The sequence below is a fragment of the Spea bombifrons genome, chromosome 3 (assembly GCF_027358695.1).
Source record: "Spea bombifrons isolate aSpeBom1 chromosome 3, aSpeBom1.2.pri, whole genome shotgun sequence".
Taxonomy (NCBI): Eukaryota; Metazoa; Chordata; class Amphibia; order Anura; family Pelobatidae; genus Spea; species Spea bombifrons.
Genome location: NC_071089.1, coordinates 70,959,006 through 70,985,214, shown reverse-complemented (window position 1 = coordinate 70,985,214; position 26,209 = coordinate 70,959,006). Strand labels below are relative to the sequence as shown.

General features: G+C 36.9%; 1 protein-coding gene across 1 annotated transcript in view; it reads left to right on the top strand.

The window, feature by feature from the left end:
• The window catches only part of BCKDHB (branched chain keto acid dehydrogenase E1 subunit beta), an 86,120-nt gene that overhangs the window by 29,281 nt on the left and 30,630 nt on the right, over positions 1–26,209 (top strand). The window contains exons 5-8 of the mRNA XM_053458758.1: positions 1,775–1,930; positions 3,568–3,676; positions 7,182–7,279; positions 10,389–10,499. Coding sequence (XP_053314733.1) covers positions 1,775–1,930; positions 3,568–3,676; positions 7,182–7,279; positions 10,389–10,499 — 474 coding nt within the window. The remainder of the gene's footprint in view (positions 1–1,774; positions 1,931–3,567; positions 3,677–7,181; positions 7,280–10,388; positions 10,500–26,209) is intronic.

The following is a 26,209-nucleotide window of genomic DNA, read 5'->3' as shown; positions in this document are numbered from 1 at the left end:
AAAGGACTTCAGAGCATCGCCATAAATAATTAGCTCAGTGGCTGTGCAGGTCACTCAAAATATGACATGGCGGACAACTGTGGCAGCCTCAGGACTGCAGATTAAGGATGTCTATTGGAACAAATCTAGGTAAAACTGGGTGAAAACAGGAGATATGTGCTCAGTCTACTTGCCAATCACTTTAAATCTAACCAATGAAGGAAGAAATTGGAGTTATAGTTTTTAAACCCTTATAACCCACCTTAATATAATAATTTAGTTGAAACACATAAAAATATTCACAAACATTTAACAGGTGTGCCAGATATTCCAGATTACAGAAAGCTGACTATTTTGTCAGGGACCTTGAACATCTTTATATAGAGTCCAAGAGAAATTAGATTTGGGAGATATTTTACTGAAGATTACAGAACATTTAAGCAAAGGACTCTGTAGTTTGCCTTCGATGCGCAGAAGTACATACAGAGCAGAAAATTGGTTAATAAAAAGGGAGAATACAGATGTTTGAGGTATAAGTGAAAGGAGAAAAATCAAGCAATGAATTAGTCAGACTGGCTCAGTGACAGGAGAGGAACTTAGAACAAAAAGATGTAAGTGGATAAAAGTGATCGGGCACTAATTTCATTCACATTAAATGTGAATAATTAAATTCGCTCACTAGTTTTTAGAAAAACAAACATAAAAGAAAAAAGGAGCTCAAGAAGTATAGTAATTTAAACCAGTGAAAAGAATTGTGTAATATAATTTGATAATGCCTATATATTTGTATAACTGTCTGCAATGATTGCTTGAAGATGTTGTGTATTGTATAGTTGTACTGGAAAATATAGTGCTCTCTGTGTAATAAAACAAAAGGAATAGCTATACATAGTTATAAAATGGATCGCTGGATAAGAAACATTTGGCTGTAGTCTGACTTTTTTCTATTGTAATAGCCTCAACCCACATTTGGTGTATAGACCCCCCCCCTTTTATCTAAGTTATAAAGGGCACATTTATACTATTTGTATCACCAATATTTACCCTTTTCTGAATTGGGGCACTGCTTGTAGCTATTAAGCACGTTGTGCTAATGTGAATAGAGAGTAGCCTCCCCATAGGTATTTTTTAAATTTTGTTCTACTCGTGTTTTATGGCTATAGCTAATAAAACAAATGCATTGGTTTAGTAAACTATAGTCGTTTCTGCATTTGTTTGAAAATGTAAAACCAAAATCCTATGCCAGACACTTTATACTTGTTCATGTATCTTTCAAACCTTATTATTCCAAAATTACCTCTTATATGTTAACATACCAATATTATTACCTTGTGGGCATAATTGCTTTCCTCCCTTGAAAGCCCTCTGCTTTTTTTCTTTTTTTTTTTTTTTTTTACAGTAGCTCAACTTGAGCGGAAGTGTAGATATATGATTATAGACTTTGTGATTTGCAATACCTGTCATTTCCTTAATACAAAACAGCTGTTCCACCAGTATTAGAGCAACTTTCCTGTGTTCGGTTTGTTTGCTCTGGAATATGTACAAAATACTATGCATTTTATAAATTATTACCATACTCTCCAGTAATTGTTGGGTGAGTTATGCCAGATTAATGGCTAACCAGTTCTAAATAACCCTGTCAATATTTCCCTTTATATGTTTGGAAATATGTTGCTCATGCTTATAAGTTGTCATCTACAGCTGGTTCTTAGTGAATATTCATGTAATTAATACCTCAATATTTAACTTAATTTCAGATAGTTTTTGTGTTAAACTGGCTGTTTCTGTGTTACAGATTGTAAATGAAGCTGCGAAGTACCGGTACCGATCGGGCGATCTGTTTAACTGTGGCAGTCTGACGATCAGAGCTCCGTGGGGCTGCGTGGGGCATGGCGCATTATACCATTCCCAAAGTCCTGAAGCATTCTTTGCTCACTGCCCTGGGATAAAGGTAAAAATAAACTGTTTTCAATTGGCAAGCTTATTGTAAGATTGAAACATTTTAGTTTAAACATTAAATACCGCAGCCTTGCAGAAATATGTTGGCTTTAAAAATCAAAAAAAAATTACAAGCCAATGAAAACAGGTAATGCATAATATGAATATTTTTGAAAGGCTAAGTTGTAGAAATGTTTCTTCCCACAGATATAGGTCACTTATGGTTGAATTTCAGCTTTGCATTTAAAAAAGTAGTGTCGGATTCTTATAATAGGTCTGAAAATAGCCATGTTTATTAATTAAAGCTGTGGCAGCCACTTGTAACCCCTTTTAATGCTTCATATAATAAGGATACGGGTGAGTTATTGTTATTCAGTGTTGAAAGAGAGGCTCTGAACCATTACTTTCATTCACTAATATGAAGTAATCTGTAACCTGAAAGCATTGGCGTAAAATCTAAATTATAAAACCTACTCATGCATAAAATGGCTGCTTAAGTATGCTGTTCCACCTACCGCAGAAACCTAATTGCTGCTGAATTCCCAACCTTCCTAAGTAATAGTTCTTCAATTATGTAACGTTTTATCGAATACATTTCCCAAGGGAGCACTTATTTCTCACGTGGCTTAAAAAGAGGCAGTGATATATTGTTGCCATAGAAACTGAAAATGTCTGTGTTGTGTTTGTGATTGAATCCTAAGAGGAAAGACTAAAATAACAGATCAGCTAAGGTGTATTTACTTAACAGCACTATTCATTTATAGAAAATCTTTATACGTATGACTTGTTTTGTATTCTTGTCTAATATACACATAAAAAAGAAAAAAAAATGTAAATTTTTATTCATGAGATTATTCCAATTAGATTATTTTTCAGTACTCATTGCTACTTTAACATTTGTATTCAAGCGGAACACAGAATCTGCCAACAGCAAACCAGTATAACCGACCAAAATAATAAGACTAGATGAAAATGGGGTAACCCTGCTCTGGCTCCATCAGCCAGCATGGGAGACTCGCTTAAATGACAATATAACACGAAGGAAAGTTATTCATGGGTCACAACAACCCAGTAGTGACAATAAATATAACAATCTCATCGAGATACACCGCTACCCTTGCCGAACTGATTATACTTAGCATGATAATGTTTAAATGTATGTTAGTATTAATAGATCAATTTCAAAATGATAATAATCCTGTCATGGTCAGAGCTCCTGATGCAAAAAACGTAAAGGACCGAAAGAATCATTTGAATCTAATGAACAAGAGAAGACATATATGAATTTCCAATATAAAATATAAAGGAGTGCTTTCCATAGTGTCTAGAATTAAAGAGAGTACTCATCTAATGTGACTTTTTAAATAAATAACATGTAGATGATCAAACTGGATAATGGAAAATCAATATATCAATAAGTACATAAACTAAGCAAAAGTATAATACCAGATGGATTAATTAAATACATACAAAATTCCATACGTAAAAGCATGATTATATTTTTGGGTTACTGAAGAAAAAAAAAAAAGGAATTTCCCTTGGGTGATAAATCTGTCTCCATGCCTTCAATCTCTCGAAATTATGCCCTAGTGTGTGTGGGTTTTTTTTTTTTTTTTTTTTTAAATTTATTTTTGTTTTTGTCTTTTGTAGGTGGTTGTTCCTAGAAGTCCAGTTCAGGCAAAAGGATTACTGCTCTCTTGTATAGAAGATAAAAACCCATGCATTTTCTTTGAACCCAAGATACTATATAGAGCAGCAGGTAATGCAGTTCACTGTGTCCGAGGTTATACATGTGGCTGGCTTTATGATTTGTTCAGAACATGATCTAAAGTTTGGCTTATCCTTATCCAATGCATGGCCGCTCTCGTGTGCGAGCAAATGTTTTCCGTTAAAGCAACAACTGTATGCTTTGGCTAGCAAGTATTGTGTTGGCTTTTCTCTGTTTTGCTTGGCGAAGTCTACCAAGAGTTAGTCATTTTTTATTCTTTGAAGAAAAAGAAAAATTGAATTTTCTTTTATAAAACGTATGCAGGCTCTTGTGCGTTTATATGTTATGTTTTTCCAATATTTGAAGACTTTTGTCCAATGGCACCCAGCATAGTTCACCACAGTTTACACATCTGCTTTCACGGCTGTAATTTAATCATATTTTCTCAACTACAAGCAGATTGCGATCTGATGGACTGATCTCTGTAAGCTAATAGGCAGAACTGGTAACCCATGTATGATTCTTGACACTCGTTCTAAGATTGGCAGGATCTTGGTGCTTGGTGCTGACAGTGGGTTTTTTTCTACATTGTAAAGTATACTGACAAGGCTCTGGTGTGTACATAGGCACTAATCCAAGCCCGTTTAACCAGACAGTCGTATTATTGGTAAGATCCCACTGTAATTGCATACTAGCGCGTGATGCAATGTGACCGTGTTGATTGGTATGGCACTTACGTTGTCAATCAGATATGTACAAGCATTTAAAAGCATTCAAGCTTAAAAAAATATTTTAAAGAGGAAGTTTGATTGAAAAAAATTGTCTTTGAGCATTAAATACAGTGCTGTATACAGTAAGGTTGTCATCTTAGCACAAAGAACTTCCTTTATCTACAAACCTAGATGTTTGTAGGAGGTCATGCTTTTTGGAGCGATTTTTTTTATTTATTTATTTATTTATTTATTTTTACTCAAACCCCCCCCCCCAGCTCAAACACCACACTGAACTGATTCTTTATGGCAATGCTATATATATATATATATATATATATATATATATATATATATATATATATATATATATATATATATATATATATATATATATATATATATATATATATATATATATATATATATATATATATATATACACACACACACACTGATTGTCTGGAAAATATTTGAATGTGATCATAAATAAAAATATTAATGCAAATCATAAAAATAGCTTTGAATTAATGAGTAGCTTGAATCAAGAGTATAGAAAAAAATATAAAAACCTGCTCTTATGATGTATTGTCTTAATTTGCAAGAAAGTGTTATACATTTTCCATTATTAATAGTTAGTTGCACACTTCAGTTACATACAACTGGTATCTGCCACATCGCATTTAAAACTTTCTTAACCTCTCTGTTTCCGTGTCATTACTTTCTAGCTAATATACAAGATTTTTTTTAAAATTTGCTTTTACGTTAGCCATGTGCAAGCACATAGAAAGGAATTATTTCTGTAACACGTGCCACCCAGGAAGAGAAAGGTCACTGTCATTAATACTGATCTTGGAGAAATTGCTCTAAGCAATTCATAGGTAGCACTGACATCTACGCTGTTCAATCAATATGTTAAACCAGACCTTATGGCTACTTGTGATGTAAAAAGATTGCTATGATACAGAATTAGGATTAACGCCATGAATCCCACTATTAACAAAATACTATCTGTACATTTCTGCATCGTTTTCCCGATATTATTACTTGATACTTGCTAATACATAATATGAAAGAAGGCTTGATGTCCCTGTTGCAAATGCATGGAGATAATTCTGCAGAATACCCCAATATGCATTTGCCCCCCCTTACATTGCCCTCCCCTACATTATAAAGCACCAGCAGGTTCCGTAGCGCTGTTACAATCAGTTGGCAAATTTAAAGTCACACACAGTAACTGGTACAGAAGGAGAAGAAGGCCCTGCTCTTGCGAGGTTACTATCTAGTTGCTGGTTGAGAGGGTGGGAGTGAAACAATAGCAGAGGACTGCTTGGATGGGGATGAGTTGATCGGGTCTGGATGATCTGTTTAAGTTGTTGATCGATCAGATGGTTCCATAAGGATGATGGCTGAGAGCGTTAGGAAGAAAGCTGTACGCTTCTCGAAAAAGGGTTTTCAGAGAGCTTTTGAAAGTTGCGTACAAGGGAGAAAGTCTGAGGGAACGGGGAAGAGACTTCCACAGGATGGGTGCAGCGCGGGTGAAATCCTGAATACGGGAATGGGAAGAGGTAATAACCTGCTACTGGTAATAAGAGACACTTAATGGTTTCCTCCAATGAGACTCCCAGGAGAAAGGATGGCCATGTTCCCTTGGGACTCAATGCAGCTCCAATCCTTTGATCTCCATTGTTTTTCCAGTACATGTAGCGAAACAGAAAATATTTAACAAAAATGTGAAACTAGGATACATAGTGCAAACTCTCACAACAGGTATATTATTAGTTACAGTTCTTCTTATAGCACATTAACCAACATTTGCATTTCATTTCTTGTCAATAAGGATGTAATGATAAACAGCGAGGATGGAAAAATGAGTCACCTTGACATTCTCCCTCTCAGGCGGTAACGGAGAAGCTTCTGAGAGCTTGTTTGACCTTTTCTGTTTAGTTTATTTGTATCGCATGTGCCATGCAGGAACTGATATAGAAATGAATATAACTTGCATCAATGGTTACTATAGAGACAAACAAGGTAGGGCTGATATTGTGCCCCTTCTAATTTATCATTTGAATCAAATCCTTGCAATGCATTAAGATTCAGAATTTAAGATTTGACAGAATTGTTTGGCATTTAAAATTTTTCATATTGAAACCTTATTGTGCGCATTTAATGTTTGTCTTATATTATGCCAACAGATTCTGCGACACTGTACAACAAGTTTGTGTGTTTTTAATTATTGCACAAAATTATGCACAAAAAACAGGGACAGAGAGTATGTAGGGCTCTGCTCTTAGAGAAACACGTATACATACAGACACACACGCCTACATAATTGGAGCCAGAAATGGCTACATCAACGTGTCCATATTCTCGCCATATGTATATAAACATTACTAAATATGCAAACAAATCTATTTAGAGAGCGCCAGCAGATTCTGTAACACTGTTACAATAGAGGAAAATGAAAAAGTTACCGCAATCTTAACTGACGATATACTAATTAGTATGCGATATACAAAGTAACAGCACACAAGAACAAGACAAGAGGCTCTTGCAAGTTTACAAGCTGCTTATATATGTATCCATTCCCCAGTCATCGGTAACTATTGGAATTTTGTGTATCTGACCATACACCAGGACAATTGAAAGAACATTCTTTTTGTAATCATTTTGCAGTCATACTGGCGCTTTGTTTGCATAGAATAGTCAATGTTTATTACATGTATCTTCATGTCTGAAATGTTACGCTAGCTGGTTTTACAATGCAAGATATAATAAAATAATGGCAGTTTTTTTCCCTGGGTAACAGATGCATTCTTTAAATGCCTGACTGTTTTATTTTACAGTGGAACAGGTCCCTGTAGAGCCTTATTACCTTCCATTATCTCAGGCCGAGATCCTGCAGGAAGGAAGCGATGTTACTCTGCTTTCCTGGGGTACACAGGTCAGTTTTTATTATTATTATTATTATTATTATTATTATTATTATTATTATTCATTTACCTAATGGTATTTCTGTTTTGTCCTCTAAATTAACAAACTCATTTTGTTCTTATAGTGAAATATAAGATCTTATGCTCAAATGCAACACATGAAAGGAAGCACAGAGGTATAAAACGTGGTGCAAAGAAATCCTAAATGATGAAGTATGTAAGGGATGCCACCAGATACAGATCTAAAAGTTCTTTAACCACCTCCTTAAAAGTAAAAAAGTTCTTGCGCTCTGAGTTGATGCATCTGTTTGCCCATGGAGCAGAAGATAAAACTTGATATTTTTGTCTCTTTGGCAGTCTGGAGGCCATGTGCCACTAATAATTTAATACCATACAGATGAGTGACCTTTTCACCTTTAGTATCTGCATCGGTCCTGAGCACAAGTCTAGACTAAAAACAAAAGCTTTTAGACTTGAAATTGGTAAAAAAAAAAAAAGAAAAAAGAAAAAAAAAAAAAACCTCTTAGCTCACTGCAACCATCACTTTGAACAATTAAATGGATGGTTTAATGTCCCTGAAACTCGCGCTATAGAAGAATGGACCCCTTAATGACCATTGACGTGCAAGTCACGGAAAAGCAGATAAGGACCAAAGATCCCTTTCTTCGCTTAGCCAGCGTTGCTGACATTTCTCAAAATGCAGACATTTTGCAACACCAAAAAACAAACAAACACCCTATTGGAATGCCATGTGCCCTTTAAATATGGTGCCGCCCTTCTTCCATCGTTCAGGAATTGAGACGCAAAAGTAGGTTGTTACCAAGGAAACTGGAAAAAGTTGAGCACATCTTCTTTTCCTTCGGTCTAGCATGCGAATGGCACTTGCAAGATGCTGCGAATATGTGGCATCTATATTTAGCCCAATCACAGCTTGTATTAATTTGTCTGGACACGAAATAACAAGTTTGGTATAAAGCAAAGAGTTTTTGTAAAGCCTCATTGTTTTATTGAAGACGTCACATTCTGTATACTTAAAGGCCTATTTAGTAGTTTGAACCAAAAAACATAATCAATGCACATGGTCCATAGCGGATATCAAAGAAGATTTACAGTCGCAATAATGCTAAAAGACAAAGTGGAAATTAACAGGAAAGCCTGTTTTGGCACAAGGGACAATGATGTGTGTTGGAATCGGGGACGCGATCAATTCATACAGCATCAGAAAAAACTTGTTTAATGTATACCATAGGCACATGTAATCAAATACATCAATTATTAACATAGGTTTTTTATTACGAAACCTGATTTTACATTTTCTTGTTTTAATTCCAAAGTTACCCCAGAACAAAATCTATGTAACAGACTGTCCAATAATGGGTCTTCCAGGTATTGTCAGACTGCACACCCTGATCCCCAGTAGGTCCTTTTGGGACTTGTAGTCAGCAAGCTGAGGAGGGCCGAGTTATGTAGCCTGTTTAACATGCATCTCACTGAGCTTTACTAGTTACATATTCACCACAATTCATATAATAGGTGGAATTCAATATCTTAGTGCAATTTACTTGTTAATTATTTTTGATGCACGGTACACGCTTACCATATCCACCCTTTGGCATTGCACTTCAGTTCAGTGTTTTCACTAGATGATTCGCACATTGAGATAGCTTTCATTATATCACCAAATCAGAAAAGAGTACATCCGCCGTGCCTCTGTAATTCACACGTTGACAGACCAACCATATAATAAAAAAGTATTGCTGGCTGTAAAACACTCTTCATTTACTGTACGTCTGAAGAGAGGCCTCTTACGACAGCCCGCTTGAAGTTACTGCTGCTGTTCTCCATACAAGTATGTGAAGCAGATTGTAGCAATTATTTTCTTATATTTCACATTATCAAAGAAATAGAATGCTGTGAGTAGATTGACATCTGTTTTGTGTCAATTCCAGGTGCCGTAGAATCCTGCTTCACACGAATGCATGGAGTATCATTGGCTTTTTTTTTTTAACCAATGTCTTTTTTTTTATTAATAAAAAAAAAAAATGTTTATATATTATATATATATTATATATGTATATATTATATATGTATGTATGTATGTACCCTTAGTTTTGCTCTATGAAGAATGACGGTAGTCTCACTACTCAATAAAATAGAAGATGATTATTTCCTCCCTATTACTCCTGCACATCTCAACTGTCTCACTGCTGGTTAATAAATGTTATATTAATGTGCTTCTTTACCATTGATGACCGTTTTTATTCTTAGTAGGGCAATGGTTTATGCATACAGGGAAAATGCTAATCAACCCCAATCTCAATTCTCACACCTATATGCAACATATTACTATTATTTGTCTTGTATTAATGGCAGATCAAACATAACATTGGTAATACTAATATTTATATCAATCCCATGTTCTAAATTACTTCTTGTACATATATTTATATGAATATTTTTCAAAAAGCCATTAAAGAGAAACTGCACCCCTGTAAACAATCTATGATGAATATTGTGTGGATTCTACCAAAATAAATTAAAAAAATATATATATAGGCGAAATTCACGAAGCAGGTTACAGCTTCCTACTAGGACTGATGTTGGGATTGCGGTTCAATGTCTATTCTATTCCTTAAGGGGAGGCAGTTCGATGGTCAGGGCTAAAAAAAAAAAAAAATAAATTAAAAAAAAAAAATCCTGATGTATTAGTAGAGCATTAAATAAAGATAATAAGACAAATGGTTTACAGTGCGGGATTAAAGTATGATTTCCATCACGTGTGTCAGTCACCTGTTAAACTTTATGTGACCTGTGATATTAATTTCACTGACTTTATACATTATGAAGGATTGTCTGCGATGGGCTTTCCCCAAGGGGGGGTGTTGTGACCCTGCATAATGCATGGTAAGATCTGTGAAAGGACATAAATCTCCGTGCATTAATTTCACAAAAGAAGTTCGTTGGTGTTGTTCCTTTATTATATACAGTCAAATTAAAACTGCCAACTTCTGCTTATTGAATATACCACTTAATTTCCTGATGTGTCGGGAATGCTTGCTTTTTGTATGTTTTAATTTCTTGCTTTTTTTTTTTTTTCTTCTTCTTACCGCTTGCTTCTAGGTTCATGTTATACGTGAAGTTGCAAGTATGGCACAAGAAAAGCTTGGCTTGTCCTGTGAAGTGATCGATTTGAGAACTATTTTGCCATGGGACATAGAAACAGTTTGCAAGGTACAGCGATATGTTTATTTTTTGGAATTTCTATTAAATCCCTACTATGCTATGCCAGCAATTTACAGGGGAAGAGTTTGGGGTATTTTAAAATGTGGAATCAATAAATTCTCTTGCACTTAGAATACTTCACTTTGCTATGAGAATGATACTATCATTGAACAGGATGAACATGGAACCAAACCAGTTTAATACTTCCTTTGTGCGATATTGCCATATTTTACATCAGCGCTAACTATGCAACAGGGACTTTGTATTTAGTCCACAGTAAGGAGAACTAAAGCCTTCTGGCTGATTAAGAATTTAGATTTTATACAGTTTTCTAGCTGAAACCAGACCGAAAACTAGCATCTTCAGCTTTAGAAATTGCAAAATGACGATTTTGTTCTGGAGAAGTAGGACCTTTTTAACATAGTTAGCAATACATAAAACATAATAATTAGTGATATTAGAAAAAAAATCATTAACTAAAATAGACTTAACTTTTCTAATATACTTTCTTTTTTTTTACTTGTAGTGGTAAGGGGCAATTTTTGCTGATGATGTCATAATGACATCACTGGGCTCCCAATCAACTTTTCCAACATTTTCCCCAAGTTTCCCATTTTTTTTTTTAATTACATTTTTTTTAGAATGTAAATTTTTGGATGGGGAACAAACACTGTCACACACGATCAGTCAGCAGGAAGCCGGCAATGCTGGTTTCTGCTGACGGATTAGAGTCTAGGCTCTCGCTACAAAAAAGTCAGAACGTATCTGTACTTCCTAATGGGTTTCTTGCCACAAATTTTAAGGACATTCAGGTAATGTGTCTGATTCCAAGATTTGCAGACTTCAGCGGTTTCATTGTAGTGTATAGAATAAAATAGTGTCAAAGAGTTGTTTAGGATCTTGAGTTGTATTTGAAGAGTCTATAAACAAGTGTGATTATTTTGTACTTCATCTGGTTTCATAAGGTATTTGGTCTTCACAGTTTAATCCTCATGCATTTATCATTGTCATTAAGATCAGTTAGAAATACATTTTTCTTGTCGAGATTCTGTGAAATATATAATATGTCTATGTATAGTATAACTACTGTGAACCCATGGTCGGGACCTAGATATTGGTTCAACTTTGAAAAATAGTCTGACAAAAGTTTGCATCCGAAAGGTTTTTTAAAACATAACCCCTCCACTGTGTGAGTTAATTGGCAGTGCTGAGTGGCTACTGCGATGCAATGGTTTTCCTTCCATATTGTGCTATGAGCAGAATGTCCTCCGTGATGTGCTACTACCTTTTGGCCCAAGGAGCAGGGATGAAGGATCCCATACACTCACACCAACCACCTCCTTCCAAACCTCTCAAGACCTCAGCACACACACACACCCCCCACCTGCTCTGCCCATTCCTGTTATAAGCACTTAAGGCTGATACTTTTCATCTACAGGACCGCCTAACATAGTATTAAGGGGCCCTGCTGAGCACTTGCCTTCCACAGCATGGTGGCATCTCAAGAATGTGAGCCAGTCCTCCTTCATGAAATCTGCCCACCCATGGAAGTGCTGGCCTGGTTTGGCCAATGTGCCATGTTAACACTGTTGGAGACATGTTACTGTTATGAAGAATGTAATATCACATGTGTGCAGACTCTGGTGGGACTCTGGACTAAAGCTTTCTTGCGCCCACCATAAACTGCTGTATAGTGCCTAATGTAATCGTTAAGTCCACTTTGTCTCAGTGATGTTTTTTTTCCGTTTTGGTCTATGCAGATGCTTGGAATTTTTTTTTGTAATACAAAAGCTTGAAATTCTGGCATTTCATTGTTTATATTGGGTGAGTTTGTTTTAATTTTCTCAGTATACGTTTTTTTCTTTCTCTGCCTGGTGAGCTGTATAGCTTATTTTTATTATACTTAGCCAATGGCCACAAAATAAGTTCTTGTATTTTGGTTGTTACTTTTTCTGTGAGCTAATGTTTTCCAACTGTTTTAGTCTTTTTGGACATACAAACTTCACTTTGGCTGCAGAACTTACACCTTTCATTGTTGAGCAAATTGTTGGTCGATGTTGATCTTGGCGCTCGTCTATTGTTCTGTATGTATTCCTTTTGTTCTCCACTTTAGATTATAGCTGTAGAATATTGTCTTGATTGAAGGAAACACTAACGACTAATCCAAATGATTTTACAAGGTGCCTGATGAAGTTATAGGGTCGTAAAGTCAATCCTCAACTATTAAATGCCCCACAAAATAAAGGTACAGCAACAAGTTCATGCAGAATTAAGTTTGTCAAAGTTTCAAGTACAGCTAAACTTTTGCATGTGTAGGAAAAATTATTGATTTTCTGTCATCTCTAATACCTCTGAACTCTTTCCATCCAAAAAAATAAAACTGTTAAACATTGCATTATTAAACTACTCTCTAGATCTGTTCCCTGGGAAGATCATAGAAGGTGGGATTTAAATCCGGAGAGTCTTACGCACCCTTAATATTTTGCATATTAGGCTAGCATGTAATTGAATCCCTTCAGGCTTGGGAGTTTTCATAACCAAAGGACCAAAATATTTTTTTTTTCATTTTTACCATGTCTGTTAAAGCATGATTGCCCTTTTCCTTTTTTGATGAACCTGCACAAATTATCCATCATTTTGTTCAGATGGAGTAGGGTCTTCTTTTAAAATCATAGCAATACATAAAACATAATTATTGGTGATAATAGATAAAAACGCTTCTAAAATAGAAAATATCACAAGAAAATATCTGGCTCAAATTTTCTTCTATACTGTAAGTGCCTCACCTGAACAATGACCCAATTTATGTTCAGCAACATCTCCTGATTACGGTCATACTCTACATACATATTTTTATGTTCAAGAGGGCCGCATCCATGGTTTACATATTACCCCATATTACATATTTTTTGAATACTATTGGCTTAAGAAGTGTGGGGGGTAGCAATTTTTTGCTAAGGGGCAATTTTATTTAAGAAAAAAAAAATATTTTCATATAGTTCTTGCACTTTTTCCAGTGCAGTATGGCTTGAGATCCCTTTGGAGACCTCATACGTTTTATTTTATTATTATTTCAGTATTTATTTGTTAATTTTTTTCGGAACATGGAGAAAATATTTTTCCTCTCTTAATAATTGCAATCTGCCATCAGAGGGAGCAATGGCAGAGCCCAACAGAGTCTAGAAAGACTGAGGCTCTCCTGTCCTCAAGTGTACTTACTGCGACACCCACCGGGACACCTACCGCACGGGAATGTGCGATTCCTTGAATGACTGCATACCGGCGCTAGCGGCATCAGTTGGCAGGAAGGCAGCAGAGGAGCGTCCAGGTTGTCGATGGACAGTCTGATCTACTGTGTTCCTGCCACTGCAACAAAGTCAGGATGTGCCTTTACATCCTAATAGGCTTCTTGAAACAGGTTGTAAGGACGTTCAGGAATGTCGTAATGGGACCGAAGGCGTTACACAGTGTTTTGTTGACCCATGACTATGGTCCATTTGTTAAGCTTAACTGTAAAACGTCATTGTTTTAAGACGGCCTTGCTCACCAGCTAATCCAAAACCCCTTTGAGAAACTAAATTGCTGGGGTGAAAGGAATCTGAAATGATAGATGGATATTGCTTGAGTCATAACATCTATTTGGCCTTATTTAATGTCCGTCACATGACGCACAATCTTTAATACTGGCTCGAGTAGTACAAATTCCACATTACGTTGCAAATAATTAGTATGTGTTTTACATTTGGGCATGTTTTTCTTAATCTCGTTTGTTTTAGCTTGTTCTAAATCTCGGGAGAACTTGAATATGAAATATTGAGCTGTATGCTGGACTGCATTATTTAAAATTATTGTAATGTCCATTTCTTTGCAGGGGCCAGTGAAATAAGCCATGGGTGTTTCACAAATACCTCTCACTAAACCAGCATTATATCAGTTAGGAACACTACTTTAGTTTGTCTGCTGCTCACCGAGGTAGCACCGTCAGAATTATGCATGATGCGACTTGTGCTTTCAAAAGCATAGATTTGCTTTCATGAACTTTCCCAGGTGGCAATACACTGTAGGGTAAGCTTTTTAAAGTGACTGCTCGCGGCTCACCTCTCTTGTATGTATTTTTCCACATGCTAACTGGGATACTAACCATCCTTTAAGTGACAAGACCCGTGTAGGCCATAACATATGTCAAGGGCTGTTGTTTCTCTCGTTCTGAAGAAACCACCTTTGCATTTTGGTTCCAGACTACCTTTGTGAGTGAGACTAGGATTCACAGTGGGGCAAATCTATTTAAGGTTTGTGTATTCTTAAGAAAGTTAGTCTCCCCTTATTGAATGCGCTTTCACATGAAAAGAGCCCTCCAGTCTTTTTCACACAAAAACACTTCAAAAAACAAGTCGAGACTGTAATCACCGCTAGATTTAATATAAACATGTATGTCCAAAAATATAATTTCTGTTTATTTACATAGTATATGTTTCCATTTAATATATTTGTACTTGGAAGAAGCACCATTGAAAACTTGACATATGTAATGTTCTTACCATATAGTAAAATTACATTTGTGATTAAATGATGTAGCCTCCACAAGGGCACAGGCATTTGGTTCCCAGAAAGAGTCTGTGTCTCCTAAACAGGGACGCTTAGACAAATGCATTAGTCTGCCTGTCATGAGAATTCTGAATATATACAGGATCATCAACCTGTCTTAAATATATTCATTTTGTTTTCATTTTCTCCTTCATCCTAGAATGTTACTTTGGAAATGTTTTGTATCCAGTGACTAATTTCTACTCTTTCTGGCATTCAAAATATAAAGCCACAGTCAACTTAGCCTAGGGTTTGTTAAGCCTTGCCATACACTTACACACGGTTAACACCATACAGTAACATTCTACATGCTAACATTCTACACTCATGTACACACATGCTAACAGCATACACTAATACACACACACGCTAACACTATATGCTGACATACACACTCATGCTAGTGCAATACTATAGCATTCATAACGTCATACAAACTAACACCACACTCTTATACACATGCACACACTATCCAACAACATACACTCACACACATGCACTGGCAAACACTATGCATACAGTGTCAAGAAAAAAGTAAATGAACACTGGTTTCCTGCATTATGCTTAGAAATGAATAGTTGTAAATGCACATCAAGAAACGGGATATTATTGTAAAGTATTGTAAAGTCATTTAAAAAGAGGGGGTAGGGTCAGGGAGGTTAATTGCTGCAAATTGCGGAAAGGAAACCATGGCCGAAAATGACAGTAAATGTTTATTAATCCAGACTGACTTCTATAGAATGTAGTGCTTGCCTGTTAGGTACAGGAAGACCTTTTTTTTGTTTTATTTAATTTTATCACAACCACTAAAGAAAATTACCATTTAAAAGCGTTAGCAGAGTACTGTAAGTTCCGGTCATGCCACTTTGGTACTACAATCCACTAGAGGCCCCTCTAAGACTTGCTCTTGTGTTCGTAAAGTGATCGGTCTTATGATTTATTGACAGTACAAAGTGGAGTGTATTTCAGAACTGTGTATGTGTGTAAATGTGTATATGTATGTATGTGTATATATATATATATATATATATATATATATATATATATATATATATATATATATATATATATATGTGTATGTGTATGTATTTAAAAAATATATTAAATATGCTCATAAAGTAAATGTTCTTACTTTAACTTATTAATTGCTGGCCAAAGTAGTTTTTTTGTGAGTCTGAGAAGTGTTGCATCTCGCCTGTGTTGTCTTAGAGCTAAGAATGCCAGCTTGAAGAAAGGCGGAGGCAGTTACTGGCAGCATAACGGCTTCATTTGGAAAGTATACATTCACTAACTCTTGGGGTATTCCATTTTTAGCAGTTTCCCATTCTCATTACCAAAATACATAAACCAAAGCACAGACCAGACCTTTTATGTGGCTGGGGACAGTCAGCTCAGACTTAAACAAACTTTTAAAATTACTGCTTTAAAGCTAAACTCTGTGTATTTTCTGGTGTGTTTTTTTTTTGGTTCAGACTAAAAAAGTACAGAACTTGCAGACTGGCAGTTTAATTATGCAATTTAATAAACGTAAGTGTATTTTTGGATTATTGAACGAAGACGTGCAAAACCGTGAATCCCCAAAGCCACCAATTGTTTGGCTCGAGAAATGACATATTGCATATATTTTTATATAGTTACATTTGACATAAATCCATCATAGAAGGCAGTAACGTACATTTAGATTTTTCTTTTATATGAAAATTGTTGTAACCTGGTAGAGAAATAAGATTCCGGGGTGAAGGGTGCCACAGAGTGTGTAATTAAGGACATGGTTTTGGTGTATTCCGCTTCATGCTCTTATATAGCATTCCTTCCTACCGGTTGTCATTTAACAGAATTATTTTTGCTAATATGGTAATGTTGTGCATTGCAAATGAGCTGGGGAAACTGCATTTGTTTTACAGTTTAGAATTTGGTATTTTTGGATGCATAACAATACTCTCCTTTGTGAGACAGCATTATGCTGTAGTTTGTTTCATTGATATTTTAGTTTATATATATATATATGTGTGTGTGTGTGTGTGTGTGTGTAGGTATGTAATATATAGATATAGATATAGAGATATAGATATCTATATAGATATAGCCTAAGCCAGTCTTCAAATAAGTATAATTGAGACAGAGAGTCCTGTCCCCTGCACTACCCCACGCAGGCACATGCAGAAGATCACGCAGGCACATGCGGACTATGGGACCAGGAAATTGAATTGCTTACTAGTGAGTATGGTTTTAGCATTCATTCCAGTCTTCCTCATCTCTGCTATACATTCAGTGTAATCTTGACTGGTTGAGATCTATCACAGCTGGCTGTACTCCTGTAACCTGGCTGTGGTCAGGCAAAATGTATTTGTTCCTCAAATATTTGTTAAAATACAAAATAAATAATTGTTCTTTTCATTTTCTAATTTTACTACTAACATCTGTTGTCCTAAAGAGTAACTGCCATGAACCGTAGCTGCTGTGACTTGGGTTTGGTATGTGTTTTGTCATTTCTTCTAGGCATGATTATGGAAGCTTTTTGTGTGTTGTTTTTATTGTAAATGTATAGTGTTTATAGCGTAAATCCACAGATGACAAATCTGAGTATAAATTACAAGGAAGTGCAAGTATTTAAGGTGCTATTATATCAACGCTGCTGAATTTACTTTAAGTAAATGCAGAGTTTTATAACTAAATCATAATTCCTAGTATTGCTAAAGAAAACTTTCTTAAATGCTTCTGTGTTTTCTGTAATTAAGCTTTCAGATGAAAGAATCTTATTTCTGATTAGCCAATACTTATTTTCTCGACATACTAGGGAGTGCAATTCATTTTATTACTTAGGTGGAACAGAACAACCCCTTCACAGCAGAGAAACTAGGACTGAAGGACCGAAGATGTCATGGCCATTTCAAGGCTTAATCCCTGCCTGTGAATGGGATATCAGGCAATGGCAGCTTGGCTTCCCCACTGACAGCTGGGGCCAAAAAGTTTGGCCCCAGAGCTGTCCGATAGCATGTAACTGTACTCCATTACATTAAGTGTTAAACCAAATATAAAAATATATCACAAAGGTTCGTCTACATTCAAAGGTATTTATTATAAGGTAATAACACAGCAAACACATTTATCCCAAATACACACGCATAGCCAAACCCCACAGGACAACGACCCCCTTTTATCTCTCGCTCTATATACATATATTTATAACTATTCTCTTCCACACACTTTGATCTCACCCGCTGTAAATCATCCACATCTGATAATAGCTCACTGCTGGGAGCTGACCATAGAGGAAAAAAGAACAGAAAGATTTCCTGTGTGGCATTATATTATGTACCCTTCATTTGACATCACATCCTGTTTCATGCATCACTTCCTTTAAGCACTTGAGTCTTGAACTGTGGGAGGGAAGGAAGGATTCTAAGAACGCCCACCTAAACCTATGACATACAGGGCCACTATAGACTCAAATTGGGTTTTCTGCCACTGTAACCTACTGAATGATCGCATGGAACTGCCATAAGGCTGCTGAGAGGGATCTCTTAAAGATTCCCTGACTGCTGTATAGGGAAACCGCACAGGGAAAACAAAGTATTAAATATATATATATATATATATATATATATATATATATATCCCTCATATCGATCCCATCCCTCTTAGATGGTGTGACACCCATGGGTATTTTACTTTTGAAGTTACAGTGCCATCCTAAGTTTCATTTTTTCTCAACTAATAATATCTGCACTGTAATGGCTAAGATAGATAAACATCCTAAGCATATAGGTTCATGGTATTTTTTTTCTCTATTGGCTCTAGTTGTGTATTGGGTTTTGTTTCATTTTTTTGCCATATTTATATAGTTTCAAAAGAAAACCCTACTTGTCCTGAAAAAGACAATATATAATTTGTGGGTTCACTATATGAGAAAGAGGGACGCTAGGGTTGAACGGAGGCATAGTAAAAACTCAAATTGCCAGTGTCCTGTAGTGTAAAATAGCCACGGTCCTTATGGACTTAAATTTATACACTGTTGAAGTGTTTTGTTTCATTTTAAGTATTCCTAATTTCAAAAGGAATTTTAGAACACAGATTCTATTCCCCTTTTTCTTCAAGTAATATTTTATTATTTTGTCAAGAAATCCAATGACGACAGTTTGTTCATACTTGTGCTAATCTAATATGATAAGAAAGGTATCTAGGTCACTAGAATATATTTAGCACTTAAGATCTTTATTTTAATCTCTGATTATGGCTTCATACCATTAATAGTCTAGGTCAGTTGGTAGAAGTCTGAGGATTGTGAGTAAAAGTTTGTGGCTGAAACCTGGTGCAATGTTTGACTTACTGGGGTGATTTATGTTGTATTTACCGGAAATACATCATTTTGCAGGAACTAGCTTCATTGTATTTTGTAATGCATCAGTAAGGCATGTGCCTATAAAACAGTATAAAGCAGCAGACACAAGCCTAGATTCAGGAGCTTTGGTCCCAGGAGGAATTGTACAAGAAGAGCCCCTTCTCTGTATTCCCTAACATAAGAGGCCCCTTGCATTATGGGGTGCCGTCTGCCCAAAGGGGACCCCCAATGCCAGCGTAGCCCCACCAAACCCATACCCACACTAGGCTGTGCATACCTCTGGGCTGGAGAGCCACACTCTGCCCCCATTTTGTGTGTAAGAATGTTAGTATGTTACTAAGGCTTGAGCTGCCCACAATGTTGACAAAGACCGGGTGGAATGAGCTCTAAGTCCTTTAGGAATACATATTCTGTTAAGTTCTTGAAATAAGAGAGAGGTAGAGGTAGATGCAGAGTGGCCTCTTCTGGAACCCACCAGGATCACAAATAAATGTGATGATTGCTGAAAGGCGATATCCAAATTATGCCAGATGTCTTCCTCCAGAGACATAGGAGCGAGTAAAAGACGGGCAGGGCAATATACTGATTAAGGTGAAAACATGTGAACACTTTGGTTCTCTGTCCAGTGTTTTCTAACAGTTCCTTCTCAAAGCATTGAGGAGTAGGACTTAACTGGAGGTCTGATACTCATCACAGCCTTGAAGAAGCTTTGAAGAACCAGATTAGTACTCCATCTTTTGTTAAGTGCCAAAAGCTCCCTGAAACATGGACTTCCCCATAATGGCAGAAATAGCCTGAGGGGAACAATGAGAAACAAGGAGACCAGCCATAGAAGATTAACCCTTCCTATGTGCAAAAAGCACTGCAAGGACATCTTTATTTGTATATGCACACAGACACACGTACCTTCATAACCCAGGGAGACCAATATTCACTATGGCTACAATCCGGGTTCTTCAGAAGGGAAGCACTCTGGTAGGCACTATAAATAAAAGAACCAGATGAGACAAAATAATACAAAAACTGTAGTGGCTGAAGGACAGGAAACAAGACTGCAGACATCCAGATGCCCAGGTACTCTCATATTTCAATTATCCAATTGAATCCTGTCCTATTGGCAGAAGGGAGAAGCTACTATTTTTTAAATTAATTATATGTAGGATGTCAAAATGTGCATTACTGTTCTTGTCCTTTGATTTTTTTACTTACCATTTGTTAAATCTTACAACCAGAGGAAGGGAATTCATAATGGAAACAATTAGTTAAGCAGTTTTAGCCATTAAAATAGCTTTGGATACACCGTATTTGCTCGATTATAAGACGACCCTGATTATAAGACGACCCCCCAAAATCTAAATATTAATTTAGGAAAAAAACAAAAAGCCTGAATATAAGACGACCCTATAGGAAAAAAAGTTTTACTAGTAAATATTAATTCATGTAAACAATTTTTTCATATTTAATAAAAGCTATGATTGAGAAAAATATATATTTTTTTATTTCCTTTTATTTGCCAACCTGTCCCCCCAGTTATGCACATCTGCCCCCAGAAATGTCTTATACCCTCCTATATGCCACTCTGTCCCATGATATGCCTTTTAACCCCCTATATGCCAGAGTGGCATATAGGGGGTTAAAAGGCATATCATGAGGCAGAGTGGCATATAGGGTGTTAAAAGGCATTTCTGGATGTATATATAACTGCTAACAGCAATCACACTCCTATCAAGCCAAGGCAGCCAGTACATGCTGGAACCTGGGGATGATAGGAGTGTGAGTACAGCCTCCCTATGCCATGCTACCACCACCACCTCCCTTACACATCCATGCTATCACACACACACTCATTCACAAACATTTAAATACTCATTCATTCCATTAATCACACATACTTCACACATTAATCACAAAAACCCTCCCCCACCCCCTTACCTGAACTGCAGATCTCTCACTCGAAGACTTCTGCAGGGGCCCGGCTGTGCGAGCAACTTCTCTGGCCCCGCCCCCAGAGGAAGGAGGGAGAGGCAGAATTGTGTGACACTCTGCTAGCTTCCTGTTCTCCTGCTGCTAGAAGAGACTCTGCTCGCAACCAAAGCACCGGTAAGCAGCCTGGCCCCAGCGGACATTTTTGAGGTCTGATTAGAAGGCGACCTCGGTTATAAGACGAGGGGTATTTTTCAGAGCATTTGCTCTGGAAAACCTCGTCTTATAATCGAGCAAATACGGTAATAGTTAATTTAATCAAAACTAAGGGGGTAGCAGAAGCATTATTAAACACTCATCTACAGACACCAGACAAGCCCATAAGGCTTGTTTTTCCCTCAGAAATCTCATGGTGCTGCAACAACCACAAAGGATTCTGGGTAGGCGCATGCAAATAAGGTCAGCAATTTTAATCAAAACCAAATTATTAACTAGAAAACAATGATTGTCAATTAATAATGGAATTTATACTAAAGTTTTGTGGTAACAGCTTGGTAACAGTAAATATTGTCTACTGTGCATTCTTGAATGTTCTAAATAGGTATATCCTTCAACCTGTAGATTCGTCAGCAGCTGATTCTATGCCTTTTCAGGTATTGTAAAGATTATGGATTTAAAAAAAAAAAAAAAAAGCATCCAGTTGAATGATTACTTTAAAATATTTCTGCGTAACTGGGCTCAGGTGCTACCGTGGCTTTTGACTCTTGACTTTAACTTTGTGGTACATGAGTTATCCGGGATTTCCAGCTGTGTTTCATGGAAAAATACTTGTGCTCAGATATTTCTTGATGTTAGTCGATTTATAACTGTTGACATGAGAGAGGCATAGATGGTCCAATTTTTCTACTTCTGGTCTTTTTTTTCTTGAGTAAGTATTCCAAATGTTAGATTTCAGTGCCTATACAAAAAAGAAAATTTTAAAATGCTACATTAGCAAACATGACTTAAAAATAACTTTCCAGACAGATGTTTTTAACAGTTTGGTGACTCTAAAAGGCTATTTAAATAACCATTTTACCAAGGAGGTTTTACCAGGACATCAAAATGACTAGCCGGGGAGTGAAAATATACTATTTTATTTAGTTAGCACTGATAGATCTGAGAGTGCTGTACAAGTGACTTGTTGTGCATGCATAAACTGCACATAGGCAATACTCAGAGACACGTGTAGTACGCTTCAATCCTTAATGAATATATGATTACATACATTAAGTCTAAAGAAAATAAATCTAGGAATAATACAGGTGCTGTTCCAGCTACTCTGCTGCATGAGAAACATTATTCTTGTTACTGCTGACTATTTTCATAAATAATTTGTTAATCATGTAAAACTTTGTCTCATTCATCATTTTTGCTAGCTACATTTAATTGACATATGATCCAAAAACAGGCAATGGTAGGTTGTTGCCATAAAAAACAGAAACTGGTAAAAGTTTGTCTTTTCCCTTTATCTGTTTTATCTGGGTTTTTTCTTTCTTTCGAACATTCAGAGGTGGCAATAAGGTGAGAGATCTGCTAACATGTATTTGCTTAACATACTTGGGTGTAATTAATGGGGGGGTTTATAAGTGGAGATAAGTAGATACAAGAAATGGGATACCTAAAACAAATTTACCAGAAAATTGTAAATATTTTAGGAATATTCAACTTATGGCTTGGATTTGAACTTCCCTTTTTAAGTCGTTATTTTCAAATTGTGGATGACTGCCCGCATCTGGATATCATATTTGGTAGTTCAACCTATACTTTTTTTTGAAACGGAAGATACTGGGCATCATGTGGTCGTGAACAATATAATTAGAAGACTGAAGGATTTAGGCAGATATCTTCAAATAAATCATGTGTTTACATTTTGTATTTAGGTTTTTTAGCATTCCTGTTGTGTACTTCACTTTGTTTTATTTGAGTAGGGACACTATCATTACCAAGCAATTCATCTTTCTGTTGGACCCTGTTTGAGTTGGTCAAGTCTTTGTAACACACCATAAATCTTTGTTTCTATAAATTATACCCCTGTCAACAAAATACATTGTTGGTTCAAGAATTCTGATAATGCTGTAGCACTGTGATCCCGTTTTAATCGCCTTTCGTGGCATTTTGGGCTGGTGGACTTGCTGGTTCAGAACGTTTTGCTAGGAATACTTGACATATGTCTGCACTTATTTTTCAATGAGCTATTCCCATTATGCTAATCACTGTTTAAAGTGCAACAAAATATTTTTGTTTCCTTTGGAGTCTGATGTTTTGCACCCCTGATTGATGCTTGAAGGAGCCAATGAGTGGCAAGAAAGTGCTCCCAAAAAATCAAAGGGAGCACTTTCCTTGCATGTACATTGGGCTCTTACTAGACCTCCCCCTGCATAGTCAATCCAGCACGGAAACTGACTGGCGGTAAATATATCACATGCAAGGAGATGTGCTCCACTGAATGTATCAGTAAAGCCCCATCTCCTAGCCAAACCTTTATCCATATCCCTAAAACAATAAACATCTTTGGATATTTAAAATGTTGATTAGTATTCTTTACGTGATACATTTGTCAGCCAAGGGCCTGCAGAATACACACCTCAGCACTTACATAGTATATACAGTTAAAACAAAATAGTTTGATTAGCACTCTATAGTCAATATAACTCTCCCTATTACTTGCACTTTGTTCTTGAAGCTTATCTTAGCTTCTGGCAGAAGCATTGAGGAAAGAGGGATTAAGGACTCCTTGACTCCTCATATCATTTATTGACCCTAATAAAGTAAAACTTTAGGCTTACTTTTTCTCTTATCAGGGGAAGGGCCAATACAAAAACCCTTCTGATACCTAATGGGTTTAGTTAAAGTGTTAAATTGTAAGAAGGTCATCAAATGGGAGGAACATTTATATTATACAATAGTTGCTGTAATGCTGATGGGGGTTTCTTCTTTGCGGTTTTATCCAAACTTGCAACTGTACATTACCAGGTGTGTAATATAACTTCATAGCCTGTTCATTTCCACCAATAATGATTTAATCTGTTTTTAATTCCCTGGACAGCTGAATAATGCAAGCCATATTTATTGAGCAGTGTTCTGCCAAAAATAAATAAATACTGCCACGAGGTACTTCATGCCTTGTTCATTTTAATAGACTTGTTTAAATATATACAGCAGGTGGTATGGATGTTGCTACAGAATCCTACACAACACATGGTGTTTTCGTTGCATGCAGTTTAGTAATTTGGAATACAAAAGCAGAACATAGCTTCCACATTCATACTTAGCCTTTCATACTTAGCACATGCGTTTCACAGCAGTGGACAAACCCTCTATTGACTGTATAGTTACATAGTACATAAGGTTGAATAAAGACCTAAGTCCATCAAGTTCAACCCTTCTACCTAACCTTCCTACTTTTGATTCAAAAGAAGGTAAAAAAATAAACCCCTAATTAAGTTACTTCGAATTCTGCCATCAGGGGAAAAAATTCCTGCTTGACTCCAAAAGGATTTCTCCTTGGAGCAAGAAGCTCTAAACTATTAATTCTATTTATATGTATGAAACAACAAAACTGCATGTGACATTACATCAAATTGTAGATTGGGGATATATATATATATATATATATATATATATATATATATATATATATATATATATATATATATATATATATATATATATATATATATATATATATATATACCGTATTGGCTCGAATATAGGCCGCACTTTTTTCCCCCACTTTAAGTTTTTAAAGTGGGGGTGCGGCCTATATTCGGGGTCTAGCGCCCGACGCCCGGGCCATGCAGTCCCGGGCGCCGGGCAGGCAGCGGGGTTAAGATACAGATCCCCCGCAGCGGTGCAGGGGACCTGCATCCTACTCCCCGATACGCTCAGACAGCCTCCCCTGCCAGCACTTCCCACGGGGGGGGGTGCCGGCACGGGAGGTTATCTAAGCGTTTTACCTCTGCCCACCCCCGACTTACCGGAGCAGACTCCCGGGTGTCTTGCGGGGCCGGCGGGAGACATCTACGCAATACGCGCATGCAACTTCCGGTACCGGTACCGGTACCGGAAGTTGCATACGCGTATTGCGTAGATGTCCCTCGCCGGCCCCGCAAGACACCCGGGAGTCTGCTCCGGTAAGTCGAGGAGGGGGGGGCAGAGGAGGACAGCGGCAGCGTATCGCGGGGAGGGAGGACAGCGGCAGCGTATCGCGGGGAGGGAGGACAGCGGCAGCGTATCTCGGGGAGGGAGGACAGCGGCAGCGTATCGCGGGGAGGGAGGACAGCGGCAGCGTATCTCGGGGAGGGAGGACAGCGGCAGCGTATCTCGGGGAGGGAGGACAGTGGCAGCATATCTCGGGGAGGGAGGACAGTGGCAGCATATCTCGGGGGGGGGACAGAGTGGCAGCATGTTTTTTTTGGTGCTTTTTTAAAGAAAAAAAACTTTTTCTTTAAAAAAGCACCAAACTTTTAGGGTGCGGCCTATATACGGGGGCGGCCTATATCCGAACTAATACGGTATATACATACACACACACACACACACGCAAAAAAAAGTAAGTGAACCCTATGTATTTACCAGCATTTATGTATACATTTGTCTTAAAATAAGATATGATCTATTACGATAATGAACAAACACAATCTATTTTGACAAACAACGCACAAATGATTGTATTGTTCTTGTCCATACGAAACACATCATTCAGGCATTCACAGTGTGTGTTGGAAAACGTATGAACCCTTAGGCTAATCACTTCAGCAAAAGCTAATTGGAGTTGGGAGTCGGCAAACCTGTAGTCCAATCAATGAAACCAGATTGTAGATGTTTA